The sequence below is a fragment of the Balaenoptera physalus genome (assembly GCF_965194825.1).
Source record: "Balaenoptera physalus genome assembly, chromosome: 4".
Lineage (NCBI taxonomy): Eukaryota > Metazoa > Chordata > Mammalia > Artiodactyla > Balaenopteridae > Balaenoptera > Balaenoptera physalus.
The window spans coordinates 81,167,484-81,193,038 of record NC_138891.1 but is presented as its reverse complement, the minus strand read 5'-3'; the positions used below and the strand labels follow the sequence as shown (position 1 = coordinate 81,193,038).

General features: G+C 39.2%; 1 protein-coding gene across 4 annotated transcripts in view; it reads right to left on the bottom strand.

Annotated features, from left to right (window-relative positions):
• IGSF11 (immunoglobulin superfamily member 11) overlaps positions 1 to 25,555 on the bottom strand; it is a 160,898-nt gene that overhangs the window by 133,076 nt on the left and 2,267 nt on the right. Inside the window, exon 1 of one of the 4 annotated variants that reach the window (XM_082460078.1) lies at positions 23,620 to 24,020. The exons of 1 other annotated variant lie outside the window; for it this stretch is intronic. In XM_082460078.1, the coding sequence (XP_082316204.1) occupies positions 23,620 to 23,671 (52 nt within the window). In that variant the 5' untranslated portion in view covers positions 23,672 to 24,020. Of the gene's footprint in view, positions 1 to 23,619; positions 24,021 to 25,555 lie in introns of those variants that run through there. 2 more of the 4 variants (XM_082460077.1, XM_082460080.1) reach the window with 2 other exon arrangements.

Genomic DNA, 25,555 nt, shown 5'->3' with positions numbered 1-25,555 from the left:
CTCCAGGCATGCAGAACTACTCGTAGCTCTCAGACGACTTTATGCCTCTGTTACTCTGCTCATCTACTCTCTCTGCCAGAGGGCTGGCCCTCTCAGGCCCCCTCCCTTCAACATTTCCCCTTACTTCCTGAACTCCTACTCATCACCTAAGATGAAGCTTCTGGACTCATTTCTGACCTCATCTTGCAAACTTGATCATTCCACTTCCCTTGGTTGATGGACTTACAGGTCGTTTTCTGCTTTTCCTCCTGTAACTTTGGAATAAAGGAGATTCTATCAACATATTCATTTGCATGAGATATGATTCCCCATACAACTCACATTCCAATGGAGGTGATGTGCATATTCACAAACCTCCTCACTTATTTGGATATTGCTTTTTATGTCCTTGGATGACTGCTGATCTCCTCAACTTAACTATAAGACACAGGAGAGAAATATACATAGGACAGGGTGACTATAAAACACTTAGCTCTAAAACAATTTGCCCAATGAATTTTGTAAAACTGAAAATATAAGGCTGTACTGATTCTTTTGACAATGTTTATTAAACACCTACTATGTGCCAGGCACGGAGCTAGATGTTAAGGCCACAACACTGCACAAAATAATTTATAGGTACAGATAATTTTCAGAAACAAAGAACTTTACAACTGAAAGGTACGTTAGAGACCACTGAGTCCAGTGCACCCATTTGATGGCAGAGTAAGTATCTTGTCCAAATTCACCCAGCTAGTTAGCTGCAAAGGTAAGATACAAGAAACTGCTCATCTAATGTCTCTTTCCTATCCTTTTCCACCAATTCGAAGGAACTTTGAGTAATAAGACAGATTAAACACTATTTTGGTTTAAGACACTATATAAATCTCACCAATTTTAAATAATATTAACCTATATGTGAAAAGAGGCTTGACACTACATTTTCAGAAAGGAAAGCAGTGACATAAAACAAATCTAAAGGGAAAGAAATAACAGAGACACAGAAGTGGGAGCTGAGATTCATCTAAGTCAGCAGATGACATCTATTTGCACTGGTTAGCACTGCCTGGCATGTGCTACACCACCCCCTGGGGTAATTTACATTTTTTTAAAGCATGTATTTCTAAATTTAGGAAGTTAGGATAATCAGGGTGGAAAAGCCCATCTGTTTGAGTTCACTCCAGCTGCTACAGATTCTGAAATGAAATTTGCGTATTTTCTTGTCTGTTTTGTCTTACCCAGTCTGGAATAGGAGGACATGACAGAAGCATAATTGTAGTAAGGGCAGGGTATCTTATATATATATATATACACACATATATGTATATATATGTGTGTGTGTGTATATATATATATATATATATATATATATATATATGTGCACACAACACCTCCACTGTGTTTAAATAATCCTACCACAATTATACAAACACATGCACTATTTGTACACACCTGTGTACACTCATGGTATATGTACAATTTTCTTGTATAATATTTTGTTGAGGTGGTGGTGTGACAGAGACGGAAAGACCTTAGGAAGAGATGATGTTTGACCCTAAAGCAGTTAAAATTAGTGTGAACAAGACAGAAAAAGTAACTGAAACATTGCTTGGCTGTATTATTTGCCTTTATTGGAGAGAGCATTAACCTGGATTCTAGTCCAAACTTTGCCACTTAACATTTTACCTCTCTGGGTTTCTTATTATACAACCAGAATAGAGGCAAGAGGGGAAGGAAGAAAGAGGTGAGCAAAGAAGAGAAACCAGAGACTAAAGGTGTTTTCCGGATATACAATTCTGGAACTGTATGACAGCTGCAGAAATGTTCACAAAAAGCCACCGTAAGCATAAGAAGTTTTCCCCTTCTAGTCTGAAATTTGCAACATTAAACCCAGAAGCAAATGGATCAATATTTATTTATATACCTTTTTATTACCCCTAAAATGTATGAGTATATACATTGGAAGTTAAACAAATATTTAGTAAATACTAAAACAACCTAGAAGTATTTTTAAAATAAACACAATTCAAACAGGACAATTCTACATTTCTAAAGTACAAAAATAAGGTAAAAGAAAAAGAAAAACAAGCATTATCGAGGATGATGTTTATTACTGGTGATAAACATCAGATGTAATTCTTAATAAAGCCCCCAAAAAAGAAGTTTATTTCTCAGTTAATGAAATAAACATTTCCTGGGTCCATAAACCTTTCCTGAACACCTTCCCACTGTAAGGTACTGTGGTATAAGTAATACTAAGCAATGACTGTCTCAGACGAAATTGTTAAAGTTTTTATTACTGTTCTTAGCAACAGGGAGTCACTTAATTAGAAATAAAAACCATACAACTAACGGGAGTTCGTTTCAAATTCTTGTGTTAAGATCCAGCTTATCTAACACAACTAACTGCAAGTGTTGCAGAGACGGAAACCCAGCACAGGTTGTAACTTCACTAAAGAAACTGGTCTATCTGGAGAACATAAACACAAACCCAAAGGTTGTAAAAGCTTTAAAAAGCACGTTTACCATGACTTAAGGAAACTTAAGTTCTTAACATAATTTCTTTCTGTGTCAGTTACATTATTCTTAACCTACCACTACATTATAAGTGAACAAGCATTTCAAGACGGCACAGGGACTTAGAGTTACAGACTCTTCTATGTACCACGTGTGTGAGGGCCATCTCTTCATCACTCAGTGGGGTAGGTGTCATGGGCCTCACTTTCCAATGAAGAAAAAGATTCAAAGGCTAAACAATACTCTGACCAAAGAAGAGGAGAAAACATGGAACCACCTGACCATCTAGTCTACCTAGGCGAGCTGGGGTGCAGGTGCAAAATTCCTCCAAGAAGCAGGACATAAAAGACAACCAGGAAAAAAGGCTGAGCCGGGGAGGCCAGCAACAGGATGAGCAGCACACGGGAAGAGCAGGTACAAACAGTGTAACCAGCTGGACCACAGAGCCAGGCAGGAGGCACCAAAGGCATCCCGCTGGGCTGCTGGAGTCCGACAGGGAGGGTGGGAGGTGCAGGACTCTCGGGGGTGAGGGTGTAGGGGTCCTCGGAACCAGGGGAATCAGGGAAACCAGGGTGGTGTGCGTCATGTGTTCAAAGCTCTCAAAGTAAAAATGGCCTAGAAATATGTCAGTATAAGCAAATAATGGCATGAATGTTAGTGACAAAGATGATGGTCATTTATGGTAATTCATTAGTCAAGCTGTCATTCCTAATTCTTTTTTAAATCATCTTTAGAAATCTAAAGGGAAAAGCCAATTTTCACCAGAAGGAAGAGAACATTGTAAATATAGAATTATTGACTATGCAGGAAAATGCTTAGAATGCTGAAGCAAATAGTTCAATGTGTACAGATTACAAGCATAATAGAGCTTCAAATGAGTTGCCATAGCTACAAAAAGATAATTAATTTTGAGGAAACAAAAGAAAAGAGATATCATTGGGGCAGTTTTCAAAGAGCTGAAATAATAAACGTGGCATCCAAATTTAACTCACATTACTTCCTAACAGGAGCTAGCAATGCTTCTTTCCATGTGACCACTTCTGATGTTGTCGCCACACTCAGCCTCCCCAGTCTGCTGTGTCCCGCCTCCCTAGTGCTCAGCTAAATCCTATTCAGATACTGCGAGACTCTGCTAGTTCCCTGCTGTTCCATAAAGTCTCTTTGAAGTCCAGTTGCTCTTACAGCTTGAGCTATACGATTATCACTTATGATTTATGAAACAAATATCTATTAAGCACTGGCTGTGTACCAGGCACAGTGCCTAAAGGTAAGGAAGGAAGAGGAGGGTTAAACAAAGCAGAGTGTGTAGACTACAGAAAACAGGATGGGCTTACGTCTGAACAACGTTCTATGGAGATAGGGAGGGAAAAAGCCAACTCAGGGAGACCACATGGGAGATGACATCTAACCTCGGTCTGGAAGCATAAGCCTTATTTTCCAGGCCCAGAAGAAAGAGGAAGAAAGGGGATTTCAAGTTGAAATGACAGTGCTTTCTTGCTCTCCTTTTCCTGAAGCAAGAAGAGGGTAGGTTTTTGATACCAAAAGGCACTAGAGGTGTGACCTTATTTAACTTTTCCTTGCTTATAAAATGGAAATAATGCAATGGTGTGATGAAGATTAATTATATAATGTACATTTGAAGGGCTAGTATCTAGTAGGCATTCAAAAAAATGTTTCCTCCCTTCCCTCCTTGAAAACTGTCAACTCAGTGAAGGCAGGAAAGGAGCTGTGCACTTCTATCCTACCATCTGCAGTGTCTGACACAAAGGCCAAGCACAATTTCTTCTTGCTATAATTATTTTTCAATCATTCCCCTTTGAATGTGAGAACTTATAATTTACCATGCCAACTTATTTGAAATAAATAAAAACGAAGTTCTAAACTCTTTTATGGCTCATGCTGTATTATCCAACAGGCACACCAAACAAATACCTAAGGCACCAACAAGGCAGGAGGGAGAGAGAGGGTTTTTTAAGGTTGATATTTGATATTTCAGAACAAAGATTAAAGCAGTTCTCCTGAAGGAAAAATCACAACTGTGCTCGACTTGCTTACTCTTGCTTTACAGTTTAGGATTCATTTTGAGTTTCACAGGAAGGGCACCATAATCTTTGCGTGCTTAGGGTTCTAAAGGTCTTTATAAGCCCTGCTCACACAGCTCATATAAAAGTTCCCCAAATTCTTCTCCAGTTAGGCCCTAGAATGGAGACAAAATCACCACAAAGTCAGAGCTTAAAAGAGAAAATGTAATCCAGTCACTGACTGTCTGAGCCTGACACAGCACTAGGCACTTTACATACTATCTTACTCTTCCAGGCACTTAACTCCAGGTACTGAAATTCACGCTACTCTCCAACCACACAATCAACTTTCTCACTTGGAAACAGGGCTAATATTCATCTAGCTCACAGGCTTGTCTTAAGGATCTTCAAGTAAATGTACCTAAAATGCCTGGGTGATGCATGGCACATGGTGGGTACCAAATAATGGCAGTTATGACCTTAATGGAAATTTGACATCTAGACTGCAAACTTGGGACACTAAAAGCAGGAGAAATGTGTTGACTTAGAGAGGCATCTAGAAGTGGTAGAGCAGCAGAACTGAAGCCTGTCAGAGCTGGCACTGGAGGCAGGACGGCTTGGCTTGCCAACCCTTTGGCACATGTGCCCAGAGCCTACTCAACTCCCGTGTTCCAAGCTGTTTAACCACATTCGGTTCGCTGTGGGCACCTCAGTATCGAAAAAGCCTGCCAGATCCAAGTATTTTAAAAAAGCACTCCAAGTGATCAAGCAAATAAAGAGGCTTTTCTTAAAAGATCATTTATCGAGATTCAATAAACCACCGTTGTACGGTTCTTGCAATTGTTTACACATTTGCTGCCATGTTGGTACGTCAGCTTAAGTTAAAAACCAGGACAAAGCTCAAGATGGGCGCACCTGGCCAGAGGAGGACCCTAGATTCTGTGGGACTGGCCATGCATCTAAACCAAATGTTACCAAGAGGACAGCAGTAAGTTAAGTTTGCATTTCTTTGTTAATAAATAAGCATGTGCAAAGAAACAGTCTATTTTCTCTCAAACTGATATGATCCTCTTACCACTTCTCACCTCCCAACAACCCACCCCAAAACCAGATGGGTAGTGGGGGTGAGGGGGATAACTCAATTCAGCCCAATCTGGTCATCTAAGGCTGATCCAATCATTTGAACAACTTCTTTAAGTAATCTTATAGATGTCTCTTTTGGATGGCTCAGATGAATGTCTTTCAGATTTCTTTCCCCTCGTCCTGCTTTTCTTCAAGATGGTACCTGACTGCATGAAGGACAGAGTCCTCAAACTACGCCAAGGCAGAGAAGAGAGCTGGCCCTCCTATCCACACAAAGTCCTCTGGGTCTCTACCGGCCTCTGCTGTAGAGTATCTTAACTCGCTACTCCCAGACTAATAACCAGTAAGTTAAGACTGGTGCTCTGTGGGGATGTTCCTTCTGGTGGTGGTGGTGGTGTTGAATGGGGAACAGTGGTGGCTACGTGCTGGTTCCCATCCTTACTCAGGGGTCCTGGCCATTTGCCTCTGATCCTGAAATTCCTGCACACATGGATTTCTTCATTCTAACCTCAGACCTCTATCACCAGGATAACACAAGCACTACCGGGTCTCTTACACACTTCATGCAGGCCCTAGGGAACCAGGAGCACTGCCTCAGACTCCAGCTGCCTTCTGCCACTACCTCCACAACACCACTCCAGCACATGTTGAAAGTGGCCAGTTGCAGAGCTGGAAGACCCCGAGAACCATACCACCTAGGAAAATGACATGGCTTGGTCAAAACAAGAATGGGGATTGAGCAGGAGACAAACTGCATTCATATCAGTGTAACAAATAATAATGAGCTGAATCATGTTTGTCTTTTAGACTAAACTCACAGAGTCCTGAAGACGGAATCTTACACTTTTTCATCTTTCTATCCCCAGATGCCTGGAGCATAATAAGCCCTCCGTTTTTTGTTTTGTTTTTTCCTTAAAAACTGCTGAATAAAGAAAAAACAAAGGTGTTCTGCCTCATCAACTGGCATGAAGACCAGAGAGGCAGTGCACAAGGCCCTTAACTATCTGGCTCTACCTTCTTGCGCCTGACACTTCAACTACTACATATCTGCACTTCAGTTTCCTCACATGATTCTGACAACAAGTGTTCCACAATTACTCCTTTTCTGATTCACATGAATCTCCAAGTTGTAACTGCGCTTACAGTTTTAACTATAGTTACACATGTGTTAAGTTCTTTAAGACCAGGTACCATATTGAATACTCTGTATGACCCACAATGCCTCGTACAGTGGTGTACATAGAGTAGGTTTCTCAACAGTTTATTGGAAAATGAAAGAATATACTTTTAAAAGTTGAGATATTCTCACCAAGAAAAATACCAAATGTGTACAACACAAAAATTTCTGTGACATCTCTGAAAACCATTTTTGGACCATGGGTTAAAATTCCTGGTACAAAAAAAAATGTAAGGTGGTGTTGTTATGATGCAAGGTACTAGCAATATAAAGCACTATTATAAGACTAAAATTATTATTTTTAAAGGAGAGTACTATATAATGGTAAAATTAAGATCATGAGATTCAGAATCTAACCTCAGTTCCAGACGAAGAGGATGATATCAATGAAGGAGAAGGAGATAATGATGGCAAAGATGGCAGGGGCAACAGAGGAGGAAGAGGGAGATAACAAAAAAGGAGAGAAGAAATTAATGCTGTAAAGAGGAAATTAATAAATGAATGCTATTTAAGAAGAAGGTCAGATTTGATACCGTTCTGTTTGGGTCCCTATGTATCTTTTGGGAAATGAGTCTTTATGGCCTGACCATTGTTACTAAGCATTTATTGATCACTTACTATGTGTAAGGCACTATACTAGACCTTGGAGGCAAAACGAAGTGTAAGACCACATCAAAGCACTCATCTAACCAAGAAGACCAGACATAAATATAAAAAAGTAAACCACCACAAACAGTAAGTTTTAGTCCTTGCCTCCCAGTTCTCATCAAACACACAAAAAATCAGTTCCAGGTGGGCTGCAGGTCAAAATATAAAAGATAAACAGTACAGCTTCTAGAAGATTACAGGCAAAGATTTCTTAGCCAAGACACAAAAATTGCTAGTCAAAAAGGAAAAAAATGTCAAAACTAAGTTAATTAAAATTAAAAACCGTTCTTTAAAAGACACTGAAGTATGAAAGTGAAAAGGCGAGTCACAGAGTAAAAGATTTTGCAACACACATAACCAATAAAGTGCCAGTATTTCGCAAACATTTTTAAAACCTATACAAATCAGAGGGAAAAAAGACATAAAGACTTTCAACTTTTAAAAATTGGCAAAAACCCAAGGGTTCATCAACAGATAAATATATAAACAAATGCAGCATATACATAACAATGAAATATTACTCAGCCATAAAAAGGAATTAAGTTCTGATACCTCCTGTAACATCGATGAACCTCAAAAACATGCTAAGTAAAATAAGCCAGTCACAAAAGGACAAACACTGTATGACTCCACCTATATGAGGTACCTAGAATAGGCAAATTCATAGATATATAAATAAATTAGGTGTTACCAGGTGCTGGGAGAAGCGGAAACGGGGAGTTATTGCTTAATATTTATAGAGTTTCTGTTTGGGGTGTTAACAAAAGTTTTGGAAACAGTAATGACGGTTGCACAACATGTGAAAGTGCTTAATGCCGCTGAATTGCACACTTAAAAATCGTTAAAATGGCTAATTTTATGTAACATTTTACCACAATTCTTAAAAATTAATAATGTAATACACCAAAAAACATTGATTGTATACTTTAAATGGGTGAAATATACGGTATGTTAATTATATCCCAATAAAGCTGTTTTTTAAAAAAACTGGCAAAAGACTTGAACAGGCAATTCACAAAAGAGGATACCTAAATGGCCAGTAAGAAGGGGAAAAGGTGAGCAACCTCATTAGTCATCAGGGAAGTGCAAAGTGCAAAATACCTACAAACAGGCACACACAATGAGATACCTTTATTCACCCATCAGAATGACTAAAGTAAAATAAGTTGACAATACTTGGTGTTCACAAGGACGTAGAAGAAACGGAACTCTCATACACTGCTAGAAAGGTGTGAAGATCAGCACAATCACTTTGGGAAAACGGCAGTACCTACAAAAGCTGAATACATGCAATTTGTTTCTTAGGTATATACCTAACTCTGATTATGCGTGAAAAGACACATAATGTTCACAGCAGCATTGTTCATTATAGGCCAAAACCAGAAACCACCAAATGTCTATGAGTAGTAGGATGGATAAATCAATACCATGGTGTATTCATACACTGAAATGCTATACTGTAATGAAGATGAAGAAATTATAGCTACATGTAGCAACATGGATAAATCACATAAACAACGCTGAATTTTCAAAGCCAGACACAAAAGAATGCATAATGAATATGGATTATTCTATTTATATAAATTTCAAAAACAAACTAATTTCTGGTATTAGAAGTCAAAAAGTGGTTACCTTTGTCAGTCTCCCAAGGCAATAGAAATAAAAGCAGGGCTTCCCTGGTGGCGCAGTGGTTAAGAATCCACCTGCCAATGCAGGGAACACAGGTTCGAGCCCTGGTCCGGTAAGATCCCACATGTCGTGGAGCAACTAAGCCAGTGCGCCACAACTACTGAGCCTGCACTCTAGAGACCGCGAGCCACAACTACTGAAGCCCGCACGCCTAGAGCCCATGCTCCACAACAAGAGAAGCCACCGCAATGAGAAGCCCACACACCGCAACGAACAGTAGCCCCCACTTGCCGCAACTAGAGAAAGCCCACGCACAGCAACAAAGACCCAACTCAGCCAAAAATAAATAAATAAAAAAATTTTTTTTTTTTAATTTTAAAAAATAAAAAAAGAAATAGGGGCTTCCCTGGTGGCGCAGTGGTTGGGAGTCTGCCTGCCAATGCAGGGAACACGGGTTCGAGCCCTGGTCTGGGAGGATCCCACATGCCGCGGAGCGACTAGGCCCATGAGCCACAATTGCTGAGCCTGCGCGTCTGGAGCCTGTGCTCCGCAACAAGAGAGGTCGCGACAGTGAGAGGCCCGCACACCACGATGAAGAGTGGCCCCCACTTGCCACAACTAGAGAAAGCCCTAGCACAGAAACGAAGACCCAACACAGCCAGAAATAAATAAATAAATAAAATTAAAAAAAAAAAAAAGAAATAAAAGCAAAAAATAAACAAATGGGACCTAATCAAATTTATAAGCTTTTGCACAGCAAAGGAAACCATAAACAAAATGAAAAGACAACCTATGGAATGGGAGAAAATATTTGCAAATGATGTGACCAACAAGGGCTTAATTTCCAAAATATACAAACAGCTCATGCAACCCAATAACAAAAGAAACAACTCAATCAAAAAATGGGCAGAAGACCTAAACAGACATTTCTCCAAAGAAGACATACAGATGGCCAATAAACACATGAAAAGATGCTCACCATCACTAATTATTAGAGAAATGCAAATCAAAACTACAATGAGGTACCACCTCAAACCAGTCAGAATGGCCATCATTAAAAAGTCTACAAATAATAAATGCTGGAGAGGGTATGGAGAAAAGGGAACCCTCCTACACTTCTGGTGGGAATATAAATTGATACAGCCACTATGGAAAACAGTATGGCGGTTCCTCAAAAAACTAAAAATAGGGTTGCCATATGATCCAGCAATCCGACTCCTAGGCATATTCTCAGACAAAACTATAATTTTTAAGAATACATGCAACCCTATGTTCATAGCAGCACTATTCAAAATAGCCAAGACATGAAAACAACCTAAATGCCCATCGACAGATAAATGGATAAAAAAGACGTGGTATAGATACAATGGAGTGTTACTCAGCCATAAAAAGGAATGAAATCATGCCATTTGCAGTAATATGGATGCACCTAGAGAGCATCATACTAAGCAAAGTCAGAAAGAGAAAAACAAATACCATATGATATTTATATGTGGAATCTAAAATACGACACAAATGAACATATCTACACAACAGAAACAGACTCACAGACATAGAGAACAGACTTGTGGTTGCCAAGGGGGATGGGGGATGGGAGAGGGAAGGATTGGGAGTTTGGGATTCACAGATACAAACTATTCTATATAGGATGGATAAACAACATGGTCCTACTGTATAGCACAGGGAACTATATTCCATATCCTGTGATCAATCATAATGGAAAAGAATATGAAAACGTATATGCGTGCATAACTGAATCACTTTGCTGTATGGCAGAAATTAACACAACATTGTAAATCAACTATACTTCAAAACATTTTGTTTAAAAAGTGGTTACCTTTGGGGAGCAGGGAATGGTAGGATGATTGAGACGGTCTTTCAGGGCTATTGGGTGTGGGCAATGCACGCCACTGGATCTAGATGGTGGTTACCTAAGTATATGACTTACGATAATTCACTAAATAGTCCTCAATATTTCTACCCTATTTTTGTGTACATTACACTGCCCTGGTCACTATTCTCTTTTCTAATAAGTTTAGCAACTTTGAAATATAATCCAAAAAATAACTCTGTATGTCATTGTTCTTCAGTGGACTGAACAACGTATAAATTCTAGAAAGGCAGCAGGAACATGTCAGAAGAAAGTGGGAAGCTACTGTAAACTTAGTTCCAAAAAGGAAAAGGCTGAGTAACTACTGAAGATTTTCGGAGTTTGCGGTTGTTATTGCTGTTGATGGAAGGGAGAAATATAATGAAAACAGTGTTTGACAGAAAAGCAACCTGGCAGAGAAGAAAGGATGGATCAAAGAGAAGAAAGGTGAAATAAAAACCCGCTAGAAAACTGTCAGAATACTGTAAACTTAAAATGATAAGGATATAAATTAAGGAAGGTGGTGAGGAAAGAAAGGAGAGCAAGAAATTAAGAACGCTGAGAAGAAATGGTTTAGATTCGGTGGTGTCAGGTGTGAAAAAAAATGAATTATTTTTGCCGAGGCACAGGCCATGGGATCATGCACTTGTACAGCATGACTGCCACAGTCTCCAAAGTCTAGACAACATCAGAAGCTTGGGCCACACATAAAATCAGTCTGCCTGAGATTTAATTATAAATATATGCATGTGTATGTGTGTGTGTGTGTGTATATATATATACACACACATCACACATGTATGTATGCAAACTGCCGCATATAAAATTAGATAACTATGTGTGTGTTTACATATTAGCAAGCATATATGAAGTAGAAAGGCAAGTAAAGGTTTTGTGAAGTTTAATCTGAATGTGGAAAAGCTGAAGAAGTGCACTCACTGTACCTGGGATAACTACACCACAAGGAGTCGGGGAAAGGGCTGCATTACCCTCTTTCTCAAGTCAAAGAGAAAGCTGGCAGGCCGACTTCCACTATGTCAAGAGAATCTGAGATGAGAATTCAAGAGGAAGTGCTCAAGATTGCAAATTATTTTCGTGTTCATGGTCATCATCATCAGTTTATAGAATATTCGTTAGACGTTGACGGAATAAGCAGATTTGATTTATTTCAATGCAGGCAGATGGCTTGGTGGTGGAAATTGTGAAGAGATTTACTGAGCGGCTTCATCAGATCAAGGACATTATGGAATTAAAGGGCTCTAAGAGACCTTACTGGTCCAGCTCCCAGTGGCTCACAACATTGCACTTTCTTATTAATGAGAAAGACAACTCAACCCCCTGAATTTGAAGTAACCAGGGAGGGAGGAGGCAAGAGCACAATTCATTTGTCCAAAGAAGTGCAAATGTTAACACGGAAACTGGAGATATCAAAGGGCAACTGAAACATGTCTTGCTCTGAGGACAATGAAATCATGAATTAGGAAGAATTAAAAGTCACATTTTCAGAAAATATTTTCATGAAAATGAATCATATTTAAGTTTCTATAACTATTTTGGAGTACAAACCTCAAGAACCTTCTCTACTAGTGTGTTTTAGTTTCAGGAAAAATTTAATGATCTGAAGACAGACCACACTTACCAAGAAAACACAGTAGGCAGTGAGTTTATGAATCTCAGAATTAATTTGAAAGTTCTGCCAATGTGACTAACTGTCCATTTGGGAGACCACCTGGCTTTGTATAAAAACATTCTCTTTCATGAAAATGCACAAAGAACAGCTGGGAAACACTATCAATGACATACATCAGAATTAAGATGTGCCCAACCACACCTCTCCAAAGCTTTTATCACTACCTCCCTAACTAAAACTCATTGTTTTTTAAAAGCTCACAGGCTTTTCACCTTTAATCAACAGCAGCACTACTAAAGTGTCTATATTCATCATGTAACCCAGTATAGATAAATTTTCACACCTATGCCTGGCTTAGACCAAGAAAACTCATTATGAGATAAAAGCAGAGAAAGGTCCTAAAAATCAGTTTAAAGGACCTGGATACAGTGATTGTGGCAAAAAGTTTTTCTGTCACATTTAAAGCCTGTTCACAACTGACCCGCTCCTGACACATACGATACCTATCTATGCTATAAAGGATTTAAGAAAATAAAGATGTATGTACATAGCCTGAGTCAAAGTGAACAGAAATTAATTTTAAAATATAATTCTTTATATTTGAAACCACTTTTTATAAAGTTTCTACAACAGATGAAGATGGGTTTAATTCCTAGAACAGATATCACCATAAAGTCTCATTATATTGATGGGGGAGAGGGAGAGGAAAGTCATATAACTATTTTAGGAAAAGTTTTATAAATATGTGAACACCAGTCATATATTATCTCCAGCTTATTTTATTGCCAATATTCTCAATACTTGGAAGCCAAGTTAAAGAATCATGAGATCACAGAGCTGGAAAAGAAGAGGAGATTACCTTACCTAATCCCTCATTTTGCAGATGAAAGCAGGCCTGTAGAGCTGTATCATGTGCCCCAGGTCACACCTCCATTGACAACCCTGGATACAACTCTTGCCTCCTGACTCAAGTTGGGGCTTAGCAATCCTTATAACAGTAACTATTACTAACCAAGCATTTTCTATATGCCAGGCACTATGCTAGACAGCTGAGAGATGTGTCATTTCATTTAATTTAGTACTTCTCAATGCATTGATACAAGATAATCAGACTCAAGCTCAGGACATCATAACACTCCCAAAGTCATAGAACAAATAAATAAGTCAGGAATTCAAACCCAACCTGTCTGACTATACAAAACCATGAACTTTTACACAATGCTCATCTCCCCCCGAAATGCTAAATGTGTACATCCAAAAAATTCCATTTTGGGCAACCTAGACTACAAAAATACCTACACAAATTTATAGGTTATATGTACAAAGATGTTTACTACGTCATTAATATCAAGAAATCAGAAACAACATAAATATCCAATAATGGGGAAACAGCTAAATAAATTACAGTATATACATGCTGTGAAATACTAAATGGTCACTAAAAAGAATGAGGTAGATCCATGTAACAGATGTGGTAAGATACCCATATTAAATTGTTATGTTTTAAAAATAAGTTGCAGAACAGTATTTATGGCATTATTTATTTTTTTAAAAAAATTACATGTGCATGCAGGCTTTGTGATTAAAGAAAGGTCCAGAAAAATGCACAGTAAAAGCAGAGAATTCAGTGGGTGGAGGTGGGTTTGAGTCAATTCTTAAACACTTCTGCATTGTCTGAATTTTTAGGATATGTTACTTTTATAATTTAAAAAATTATCATACAAAAATAAAGAATTTTAAATGAGTTTATTATTTATTTTTTTAAATGTATGCATACTCCATTTAATGCCATCCCGCATAACATAGAATAATTGTGTGGCTATTTGTGTCTAAAACACTTTTCAAAAAAAAAGAAACTAACATCCCATTACAGCACACCAGCATTTCAAGTCTAGTCCATGGACCCACGGGGGTCTCCCAGATCCTGTCAGAAAGTCCATGAGATAAAAGCTTTTTTCTTAATAATGGTAAAGTGTTATCTGCCTCTTTGCCTGAGTTAACATTTGCACGGATGGTGCAGAAGCAGTGGTGGGTAAAACTGCTGGTGCCTTGGCACAAGTCAAGCCACTGTCACGAAACCGTGGGAGAAGTTATTGTAGTCATCACCGTCACGCTCTCACAGTTAAAAAAGGAAAACCAGTTTTTAAAAAATGTCTTTGTGAAGCAACAACAGCAGTTTCATTACATCTTGACCTTTTCTAATATTCTGTGTGACCGAACAGGCAGAATGAAACATGAATCCCATATGTGGCTACCACAGCCAAATGGTGTCCCAAGGAGAAGCGCTGGGGCAGCTGCTGGAGCTAAAGGCTAACTCAACTATTTGCTATTTCCATGGATCAGGACTTGTACTTGAAAGAACAACTGACAGACTAATCATTCAGACTTAGGTACCTGGATGACATTTTCCCAAAATTGAACAAAGTAAGACTCTCACTTCAAGGGAAATAACTGATAACTGTTTGTTGCCAAAGACAAAATTTGAGTAAATATTAAAATTTGGAAAGCTTGAATTTGCCATTGTGAGCTTAATGGCTTCGCAATACTTAAAGGCTGTTCTGGTGAGATCAATGGTGATATTAACACGTGATTTTTTTTTACATTTTATAAAATGTAATACATGTCAACATTTGTAAGGTCTGCATAAGTGAACCAATATTTTCTGAATATTATTATTCAACCGAATAATTATTCAACTGAATAATCAATTAATAATGTTACAAAAAAATCACGCATGAGTAAAAGATCCATTTAAAGTACAATATTTAATATCAATTAAAGTGGACTTTAATATAATAGAGTAAGAAGTGTTTATTGATATGGTTTCTGACTCTTCATTGCAACCAGTCTTTAAGATACTACCACTTAAAGTGTTTTGGTAGAATATCAAAGAAGAATAACCAAAATTATCTAAAAATGCTATCAAAATACTCCTTCCTTTTCCAAATACATAGTTGTGTGAGGCCAGATATTCTTCATATAGTTCAACCAAACCAAGACAACATATCATAATAAACTGAATACAGAAGCAGACAGGAGAATCCAGCTGTCTTCTAATGAGCCAGACATTTAAGAGTTTTCCAAAAATGTAAAACAATGCCACTCTCCTTGCTCATATTTTTTGGTTTTGGAAAAATTCTTACTTGTCATAGAATTATACTATGTCAACATATAATGGATATATTATTGTTGTTTTTAAATTGATTAATATATATTTTTTAATTTTCTCACTTTTAGTTTCTAATATGGTAAATATTGATAGTCATACCCACATAAACAAAAGCTCTTCTGGTCCTCTATAATCATTAAGGTCCCAATAATCTTTAACGCCAAAAAGTTTGAGAATCTTTGCAGTGTACTGTTAACACATTTTTCATGTGTTCTTCATACTGCCTTAAGTCTTGGCCAACAAGTGCAAGTATAGCAATCTGTACTTATATGTGGGCAGTACACCTAAGTGAACTGTACTACAAACTTTCTCAACCAATGAAAGCATAAAATGTTAGCCTGATTTGAATATGTTCTGCCACAAGCGATGTTCACTACACTTCAGCCTCTCTTTTTGCCACGTATTTTGTGTTCTGGCAAATGAATTTGACCAACGGGGGCTGTTAAAAGTTGTATAACTGATAGTGATGGGCATGGTCCAAAGAAACAAAGATTAGTATAATGATACTTAAAATTGATGATACTTAAATGATGATGTGGAAGACCCCGAATAGCCAAAGCAATTTTGAGAAAGAAAAATGGAGCTGGAGGAATCAGGCTACCAGGCTTCAGACTATACTACAAAGCTACAGTAATCAAGACAGTATGGTACTGGCACAAAAACAGAAATATAGATCAATGGAACAGGATAGAAAGCCCAGAGATAAAGCCACGCACATATGGTCACCTTATCTTTGAAAAAGGAGGCAAGAATATACAATGGAGAAAAGACAGCCTCTTCAATAAGTGGTGCTGGGAAAACTGGACAGTTACATGTAAAAGAATGAAATTAGAACACTCCCTAACACCATACACAGAAATAAACTAAAAATGGATTAAAGACCTAAATGTAAGGCCAGACACTATCAAACTCTTAGAGGAAAACATAGGCAGAACACTCTATGACATAAATCACAGCAAGATCCTTTTTGACCCACCTCCTAGAGAAATGGAAATAAAAACAAAAATAAACAAATGGGACCTAATGAAACTTAAAAGCTTTTGCACAGCAAAGGAAAACATAAATAAGACAAAAAGACAACTCTCAGAATGGGAGAAAATATTTGCAAATGAAGCAACTGACAAAGGATTAATCTCCAAAATTTACAAGCAGCTCATGCAGCTCAATATCAAAAAAACAAACAACCCAATCCAAAAATGGGCAGAAGACCTAAATAAGACATTTCTCCAAAGAAGATATATGATTGCCAACAAACACATGAAAGGATGCTCAACATCACTAATCATTAGAGTAATGCAAATCAAAACTACAATGAGGTATCACCTCACACCAGTCAGAATGGCCATCATCAAAAAATCTACAAACAATAAATGCTGGAGAGGGTGTGGAGAAAAGGGAACCCTCTTGTACTGTTGGTGGGAATGTAAATTGATATAGCCACTATGGACAACAGTATGGAGGTTCCTTAAAAAACTAAAAATAGAACTATCATATGACCCAGCAATCCCCCTACTGGACATATACCCTGAGAAAACCATAATTCAAAAAGAGTCATGTACCACAATGTCCATTGCAGCACTATTTACAATAGCCAGGACATGGAAGCAACCTAAGTGTCCACCGACAGATGAATGGATAAAGAAGACGTGGCACATATATACAATGGAATATTACTCAGCCATAAAAAGAAACGAAATTGAGTTATTTTTAGTGAGGTGAGTGGACCTAGAGTCTGTCTGAAGTAAGTCAGAAAGAGAAAAACAAATTCCATATGCTAACACACATATATGGAATCTAAAAAAAAAAAAAAAGGTTCTGAAGAACCTAGGGGCAGGACAGGAATAAAGACGCAAGATGTAGAGAATGGACTTGAGGACATGGTGAGGGGGAAGGGTAAGCTGGGACGAAGTGAGAGAGTGGCATGGACATATATACACTACCAAATGTAAAATAGATAGCTAGTGGGAAGCAGCCGCATAGCACAGGGAGATAGCTCGGTGCTTTGTGACCACCTAGAGGGGTGGGATAGGGAGGATGGGAGGGAGATGCAAGAGGGAGGAGATATGGGGATATATGTATATGTATAGCTGATTCACTTTGTTATAAAGCAGAAACTAACACACCATCGTAAAGCAATTATACCCCAATAAAGATGTTTAAAAAAATAAAAATAAATGATGATGATACTTAAGGCATCTGCAAGCACCCTGTTGAGGTTGCAGTTATGATTAGTAGAAGACTTTGGACAATTTGAGAGCTATAAACATCACTGCAGACTGAGAGGATGGTCCATAAAGGAATGAATCACAGCTGGAAGAAACTATGGTTGGAAATACATAGCCTTCAAAGGATGGAAAGGGAATAGGCGGCGAAGACAACTAGCAACCTCCACCAGGAGGAGGTTATAACGCCTCCCACATGAGGCTGACTGAGTCAATGCTCCTATTTCTAAAAAAGCTTCTCTAGTACTTTATACACATGATGTGGGGAGGGGGAGAGAGGGCTTAGACCACATGAGGAGTGATTTTAATTAATTATCTCCATTCTTGGGAGACTAGTTCTAACACACAGGCCCTCAGGACTAAGAATACCAGTGACGTAAATGGGAAACTTCGAGGTTCTAAATGGATTCCCAAAAGTCCAACATCATTCTTCACTACATGGAGCAAAACCTTCAGAAATTCCTTAGGAAAAAAATATCTCAAGATGGACAACTTCAAAGTTTCAGGATTAAAGATAAGCTAAGGATCAATTTTAAAAGATATGTGAATACAGCATTTCTAAATAAACTTCTAAAATCACAGAATTTGAAAAGACTAAGAAAATAGAACTCTATCACCTCTATTCCACAAAACATACAGCAAGGTTTAAAGATTAGTTGAAGCTGACAGTCAAACCAAATCCTTAAGGAAAATTTTAATGAAATTCTCTTTTTCTTTAAAAGAAAAAAAAGCATTCTTTTCAGGTACTCCAAGCACACGGGAGTACCACCTGCTTTTGTAACCACTCACTCATTCAGTCACAATTATCTACTGAGCACTTATTCTGTGCCAGGCATGGCATTGTCTTTTAGGGAAAATGTATACACATACATACATACATATATACACACCCATAATTACATCATAAAGTTAACCTCGTGGAACAAGGGGAAACTGTTAGCATAGAACTATGTCCACACTCTCATACACCCCCACCAATTCTAGCTTCTAAGGGGATTTCTGGTTCTGTCTGGTTGGTTGCAGGGTTTGTTTGGTTTTTTTTTTAATGTCAATCCTGGAATAGGTAGAGCTGGATAACTGGAAGGAGCTATGACTGGCTAGATTTATTTACCTGGGAAGAATCTGATGTTACTAAGAGAACATAACATTCTCCAAAACGGAAGGGGAGGATGAGGAGAGAAAAGAATCAACATAAATGAGAAAACAGGAGTGAGAGAACAGATTTTACACGAGCTACTGCTGTGAACAGGGAGACTTTGGGCAAAGGTGGATAAAGTTCAAACTCGAAATTTGAACATTTCTTAAGCTTCCACTGGTGTGATCTTCAACAGACTTTGATGGAATTTTACATTTCTTTTCATTTTTTTAAAAAAATTTGGATTAATGAGTCTTTTAAGAATGGCCCAGAAGTGGGCCCATTACATTAGAGTTACATTCACAATGTCAAACTGTGTTATTACATAGTTGTGACCCTCCACGAAAAAACAATATTGAATTTCCAATCCCACAAACCTATTATACTTTAACCATCTATCCCAACCCTAAATCCTGATCCACTATCGTTATTAGCCATTAATGTTAACCTAATTCTCCGAAGATTCTTTCAAAAAACGTTCTGTGCTACAAGAATTTCCTGAACTCAGCGCTTCTGGGATCTCAACTTCTTTACCCACAATGCTTTTCTAAATAAAAGTGTGCATCTAACCTTGTCAGTTTGTTACCTCTCCCAAGATGAAAATGATAAATGAAAAGAAACCAGTAAGTAGACAACTTCTAAGAATTTTTTATTGAATAGACTTCTTGTTCACATTGGCAAATTGCATTGGTTTAATACTGTTCTATAAAAATAAGAAATTAATGATATTTATGAAAATGTGACCTTCCTATAACACATGAGTGAGGCAGAGCCACACCATATAGCACCTATGTAGTACCCAATAATGCTAATGATGAACTGGTATCAGATCAGTGACTGAGCCTACCATTTGTAAAATTAGGAAACACTGACTGACTTCACATTTCTGAAATTTTAAAACCATCACAGAGGGAAACTACTACTACAGTCTCTTTCTTACATGGTAGGAAACCAGGTACAGAGGAAATCAATTACCCAAACTTTAACAGGAAGAAATCCTTCCAGTTTAGTAAGATCAGCTTAACTAATAAGTAAACTAATTAACTTTCCACTTTTAAGACCAAAATCAGCTCAAATCAGATGGCATTTTGAATATCACCCAAGAACTGACAACGTCTCTTAAACTAGCTTCTCTCAAAGTACGATCAAGGGAGGATTTCAGAGCCACCAGATGGTCTGAGGCTGCCCTCAGAACACAGGGGTTGGATGTGTAAGGGCCAGGGAGTCCTCATCAAACAAAGGAGGAGGAAATTGAGGGGACAGTGTTCACTTGAGGTCATCAGACTACAAGAAAGTCAGCAATCCTACCTCAAACTGCCTAACATGTAAACTGGTACCACTGGTGTAGATAACAATAGATTCAGAATCCCTATTCTAAATAGTCCAGTTCTAGATGAGAAATTAGGGGAATGCCACAATTTTCCCAACTTTCACTTCCACACCGGTGTTCTGTATAACTCAGAGCAACTAAAGAATCTTACGTACCAGCACATCACCTTGTTTGACACTAAATCACATGGCTTAAGTACAAAGATTCAAATGAGAATTTTCATTATAAATGCTTCCACTATCGAAGTGTGAAAACACATTTGAAAATGTGCCACATACTGTTACTGTGGGGAAAAAGTCTTTATCCACTGCATCATTATCTTGGGTCTGACAACAGTTCTAAGCATAACATTTTTAAAGCGCTTGGTGATTTAATATTTAAATTGCTTCCTGAGTAGTCCATGTTGAATACTGAACTTAATTTCTCTAAAATTTTCATCCAGTGGCTGTCACCTTTCATGTAGGTCAAACTACAAATTTTTATAAAAAGTGAATCCTTCCAAAACAGTTCCATAATTAAAGTTAGATATAAGAAATGGGAGTTTACAATAAATTTTTCATAATGCTAACAATCAGAGCTCATAATTCTTTTCATTTTATGTCATCTTTTATATATTTTTCTCAGATTCTGGAAGGTTACCTGTTATTTCAAGGAATCATAAGTAATACAAGAAATGCTTTAGATATATCCAACCCACTGGTAGAACTATATACAGAAGTCAACTTTTCAATTCAAATTTCCTTTGAAGTTACTCCACAGAAATTAAAACAGAAATTTCTTGACAACCATTTTCTCTCAAAAATGTAAAAGCCTATTTCTACCTTTGGTGCATTCTCCCATTGTAGTGGCCACTGCTATAATGGTTATTTATCTAGCATCCATTTCCCTTTTCTCCCTTCATAATGGAACCAACTTTGTTCCACCCGATATCCACTCTTCCCCCTCACTCCACATTGCAAGTCCTAGGAATGGGCCTTAGTTCATTCACTCCAACTTTGCCATTGACTGGTTCAAGAACTTAACACAGTCAGGACATGGTACCCTCCTGGAGGCTGTTATGCTGGGCACTCAACAGCTGTTCATCCTCATCCCCTCCCCACCTTACGGAAACAGTATCAGTGGCCTACCCATGTCCCACTGAATAAAGCCCAAACTCAGTATTCAACGTTCTCTACCATCCTTTTACTACCTTTTTAGCCCTTTCTGCCTCGCATATACATCTCCTGCTCCAGCAGCTACAAGCCTGGCCTTTCCAGAATATGCCCCTGCACTTTCCACTTCATATCCTACAGCCAGGCTCTTCCTTTGGCTAGGAAAGCCAAACTCTCTCATCTCAGCCAATTCAAATTCTACTCATTCAAAGTCCAGATCAAAAGGAAACTTTTCCATGAAGTCTCCCTTGATATCACCAACAAAAAATGGCACTCATCATATACTCCTTGTATCATAAATCTCTTGTGCATGCTTACAGCTTGTTTTAAAACCGCAAACTCCTTACAGGCTGTGGACAAACTCTTGCGCATCTTTGTCTTCCACCACCATCCTGCCCCACCAGACACCCAAGTGCCCAGAGTGGGAACTCAGTAAACACTTGCTGAACCAATGAACACATTTTTTGAGGGTGAAAAGTGCCTCTACAGAATAGATTACCACGAAGGCTGAAATGTCCTTGGAAGTCTTTAAAAACATCCTAGTATGGTTTAGGAATAGTTCTGCTGAAGGAAAAGAAACACATCAGATGACCTTGTAAGTCTGATTCTGCAAATTTCATCAACTCTTTAAAAGTATTGCCTAACAATTCAAAAACAAACCATACACAAATGCTATTTACAAGAAGAGGGTGGCATTTATTGTAATATACAAAGGTTAACAACCCAATTTTTTACCAAAAATTTCAGTTGTTCTTATAGTAATATTTATAATAGTTTCAGTTATGTCCAAGGGATTATTTAAAAGCCCATTTACTCTACCTTATTTCATACCTAAAGGAAGTAGGACAGAGAAAAATGTTGGCCCTCTCAAAGTAGTAACCAGACAAAATTAATTTAAAAGTACAAGTTTACATAATGCACATACTGATGTCACTTTATTATCTACACATCATCACTAAATATATACCTACTGAAGTCCAGAGAAGTTATCTGTAATTTTGATTATTTCCTTCTATTACTCCTACGGACCCCTTAAATTGAATTTGTACAATTTAAGTCGGCTAAAATTAGGTTACTTCAAGATCTATGGGTACACTATCAGTTCAACTAAAATTATGGGAAACATACTGATATCTCCAGAAAGAAACTGTATTAACCACAATACTCCATAAATCAGTTAACCCGTTTTTTATATAAAAGCCTTCAGAATAAATCTCAGTAAATCTCAACAATCAATTAAATGGAACAGAAAAGTTGATTCCACAGGACAGGACACTCACACAAAGAAAGGGCAGTGTATAAAATGAAAATCAGGATCTAAATATGACGACTATTCATAGAAAATAAAATATAAGAAAGATTAAGTAGAAATTAGAAAATTAAACTTAAATAGATTTTTTAAAAGACAGTTAATAAGAAAATTAAACATGTTTATTTCTTTTGTTCTTACGTTGCTATGTCCTATGTATTTTTGTAGGTCGATTTAAAGCCCTTGGGGAAGAAGCTAGACTATAAAAAAATAAATAAATTCTTATTTTCTAATCTAGTGTAGCACACTGCAGTTATTTTTTAAAATAAAGACCACATTTTCCGTCATAACCTACATATGCTCGTTAAAGGTTTGGGGAAAGCTACAATTTAAAGTTTTCCAAATTATTTTAAAAGCATCTCCAGTTTTCCTGCAGCCGCCTGACAACGGAAACGATTCTAAATCCCGTTTCTCCCTGGACCCAGTAAGTAAGGGAGTTCGTTGTCTATAAAGGGCAAAGAGCGGGGTCGGAGTCAGCGCCGGGTTCAGGACCGGCGGTAACCGCGTGGTGGGCGTAGTTACCTCTGGATCGGAACACCTGAGCCGTGCGGGGGGCGGGGACCGGGGCGGCTGGGCAGCAGCCGCCGCGTGGGGGCGGGAGCCTCGGCCGACAGCAACGAATATGGCCCCCGAGAAAGTTGGGCTCCGAAGACCGGCCCTGGCGAGAAGGCTGTCTGCGTCGCAGGCAGCCTCCCCCGGCCCGCCGGCCCCGCCAGGCCCCACCGGGAGGGGAGGGGAGGGCTACTCACCGTGCAGAGAGAGGAGCAGCAAAGGCGCCAGAGGGGAGCCCCGACAAGTCATTCCGGGGCCGCAGGGAGCGCGACCGCCGCCCGCCCGGCTCCTCGTCGCGGCAGCGGAGGAGCGGGCCGGGCTCTCTGAGCTCTCGGGGCAGCCCGGACCTCCCAGACCCGCCGCCCGGCCGCAGACCGTCCGGCGGGGCTGGGACGGTGGGACCCGCAAACGAGGCAAGTGCGGCACCCGCGCCGTCCGGCTCCGGGGAGGCTGAGCTGCGACCAGGCGCGACCCGGGCTCGCCGGCCTTGCCCCGCGGCTCCACCGCCACCTCGCGCTGCCCCAGGACCCGCCGGCCCCTCGCGCCGCCCGAGGAGCCACTCCCCACAACTCTCGCCCGGCTACTCGGGCGGCAGCCCGGCTGCAGCTCGGCTCCGCGCCGCCCACTCGCCCCGCTTGGTCTCCCCGGCAACCGCGGCTCCAGCGCGACGCCTGGCGGCCCACCCGCTGAGCGAGCGCGACGCGCAGCTGGCGCGGCCCTGGCCACCTGTGCGCGGGGCCGCGCGCTCCCAGCACACCTCCACGAGCGCTGGGGACCGAAGGCGGGCATCCTCCTCGTCCGCAGCCAGGGCCCCTCCCCTGCCCTGAACCACTCCCCAGACCGGCGGTGACAGTCCTGAGCGCCAGAGAGCTCCACAAGGCAGTTCACCACGACCTGCGTCCGAAGAGGCAAGATTCTTTTCTATCGCAGTTTTCAGATGATTTCTATTTGGCCGTTTCACTTTCTCTCAATCGTTTCTTCTGTACCCTAAGTAACCCAAAAGAACCTGACTCTAGCAAAATTAAGAATCGATGAGGTTTGTCCTATACCTTTTATTTTTCCGACTACCGTTTCTTCCTTGAAAAGAGCGTAGGGGCTGTAGCATGCCGCTAACTCCCAATTCCTATCAAAGACCACCCTCTCTTGACCCTTTAGTAAAACTTATATCAACTTACAATATTTAAAATTTTTTCTTTTAAACCTTATCGCTTTCTTAAACTAATTTCAAGTATTTGTTAACTAGTAATGCTTTTATTTTAATGTTAAATAGAGATGCTTTTATTGTGGTGATTGATTACTTTGGTTGGGTTTCTGTTTTTTCTTTCTTGCTTGCTTTGGTTGGATGGGAAGAGAGACCTTCATGGCATCTGAAATTATTTTACTTAAATATTTACCTACATCTTTCCTTATAAAACCTAATCTTCATTCCTTTTCCAATGAGGTTCCTGCTCTCTTTCTTAAAGCCCATAGTCCCATTCTACTTCAGCCTCCCACCCAGTCCTTCTAGATTTGAGGACATTATCTCCCCCGGTAATGTCAGACCGTTCTGGTCAATTTCTACAGCAGCATAGATTAGAATTCTTGGAGCCATTCAGAAATTCTGAGCCCCCATCTGGCAGGTACAATCCTCCCAGGGCAACGCAGAAGTGAAAATGGCACGCATGGGAGAAAGACAAATATATAAAACATCTATACATTTGGACAAAGATTGGGAGACATAGGCAAAAATTAAAATAGTATCAGGATGATGGAATTATGGATGCACTTTTTCTTTTTTTGAAAATGTTGCTGTTATAATTTGAAGTTAAAAAAGAAACCACATTAAGAAACATCAATCCCCTTTAACAACAATACCCTGAAAAGATAGTTTGATTATGAATTTTAAATGCTTCAACTTTGCTGACTACTTCCAATTTGCTAGAATCCCTTACCAGACCTCTCTAATGGCAAGAAAAGAATGATATGACAGTATAGAATTTTTTGATATTAACAGAAGTTTAATATTTCAAGTATTTCATCACTGGGATCATTCTCATTCTTTTAAATTCCAGAGTAAGAACTATATATTCTTTTTCTCCAACCAATCCAGTTCCTTACTTTGTCTTGTACATATTCCTGCCTTCTAACCCAGCC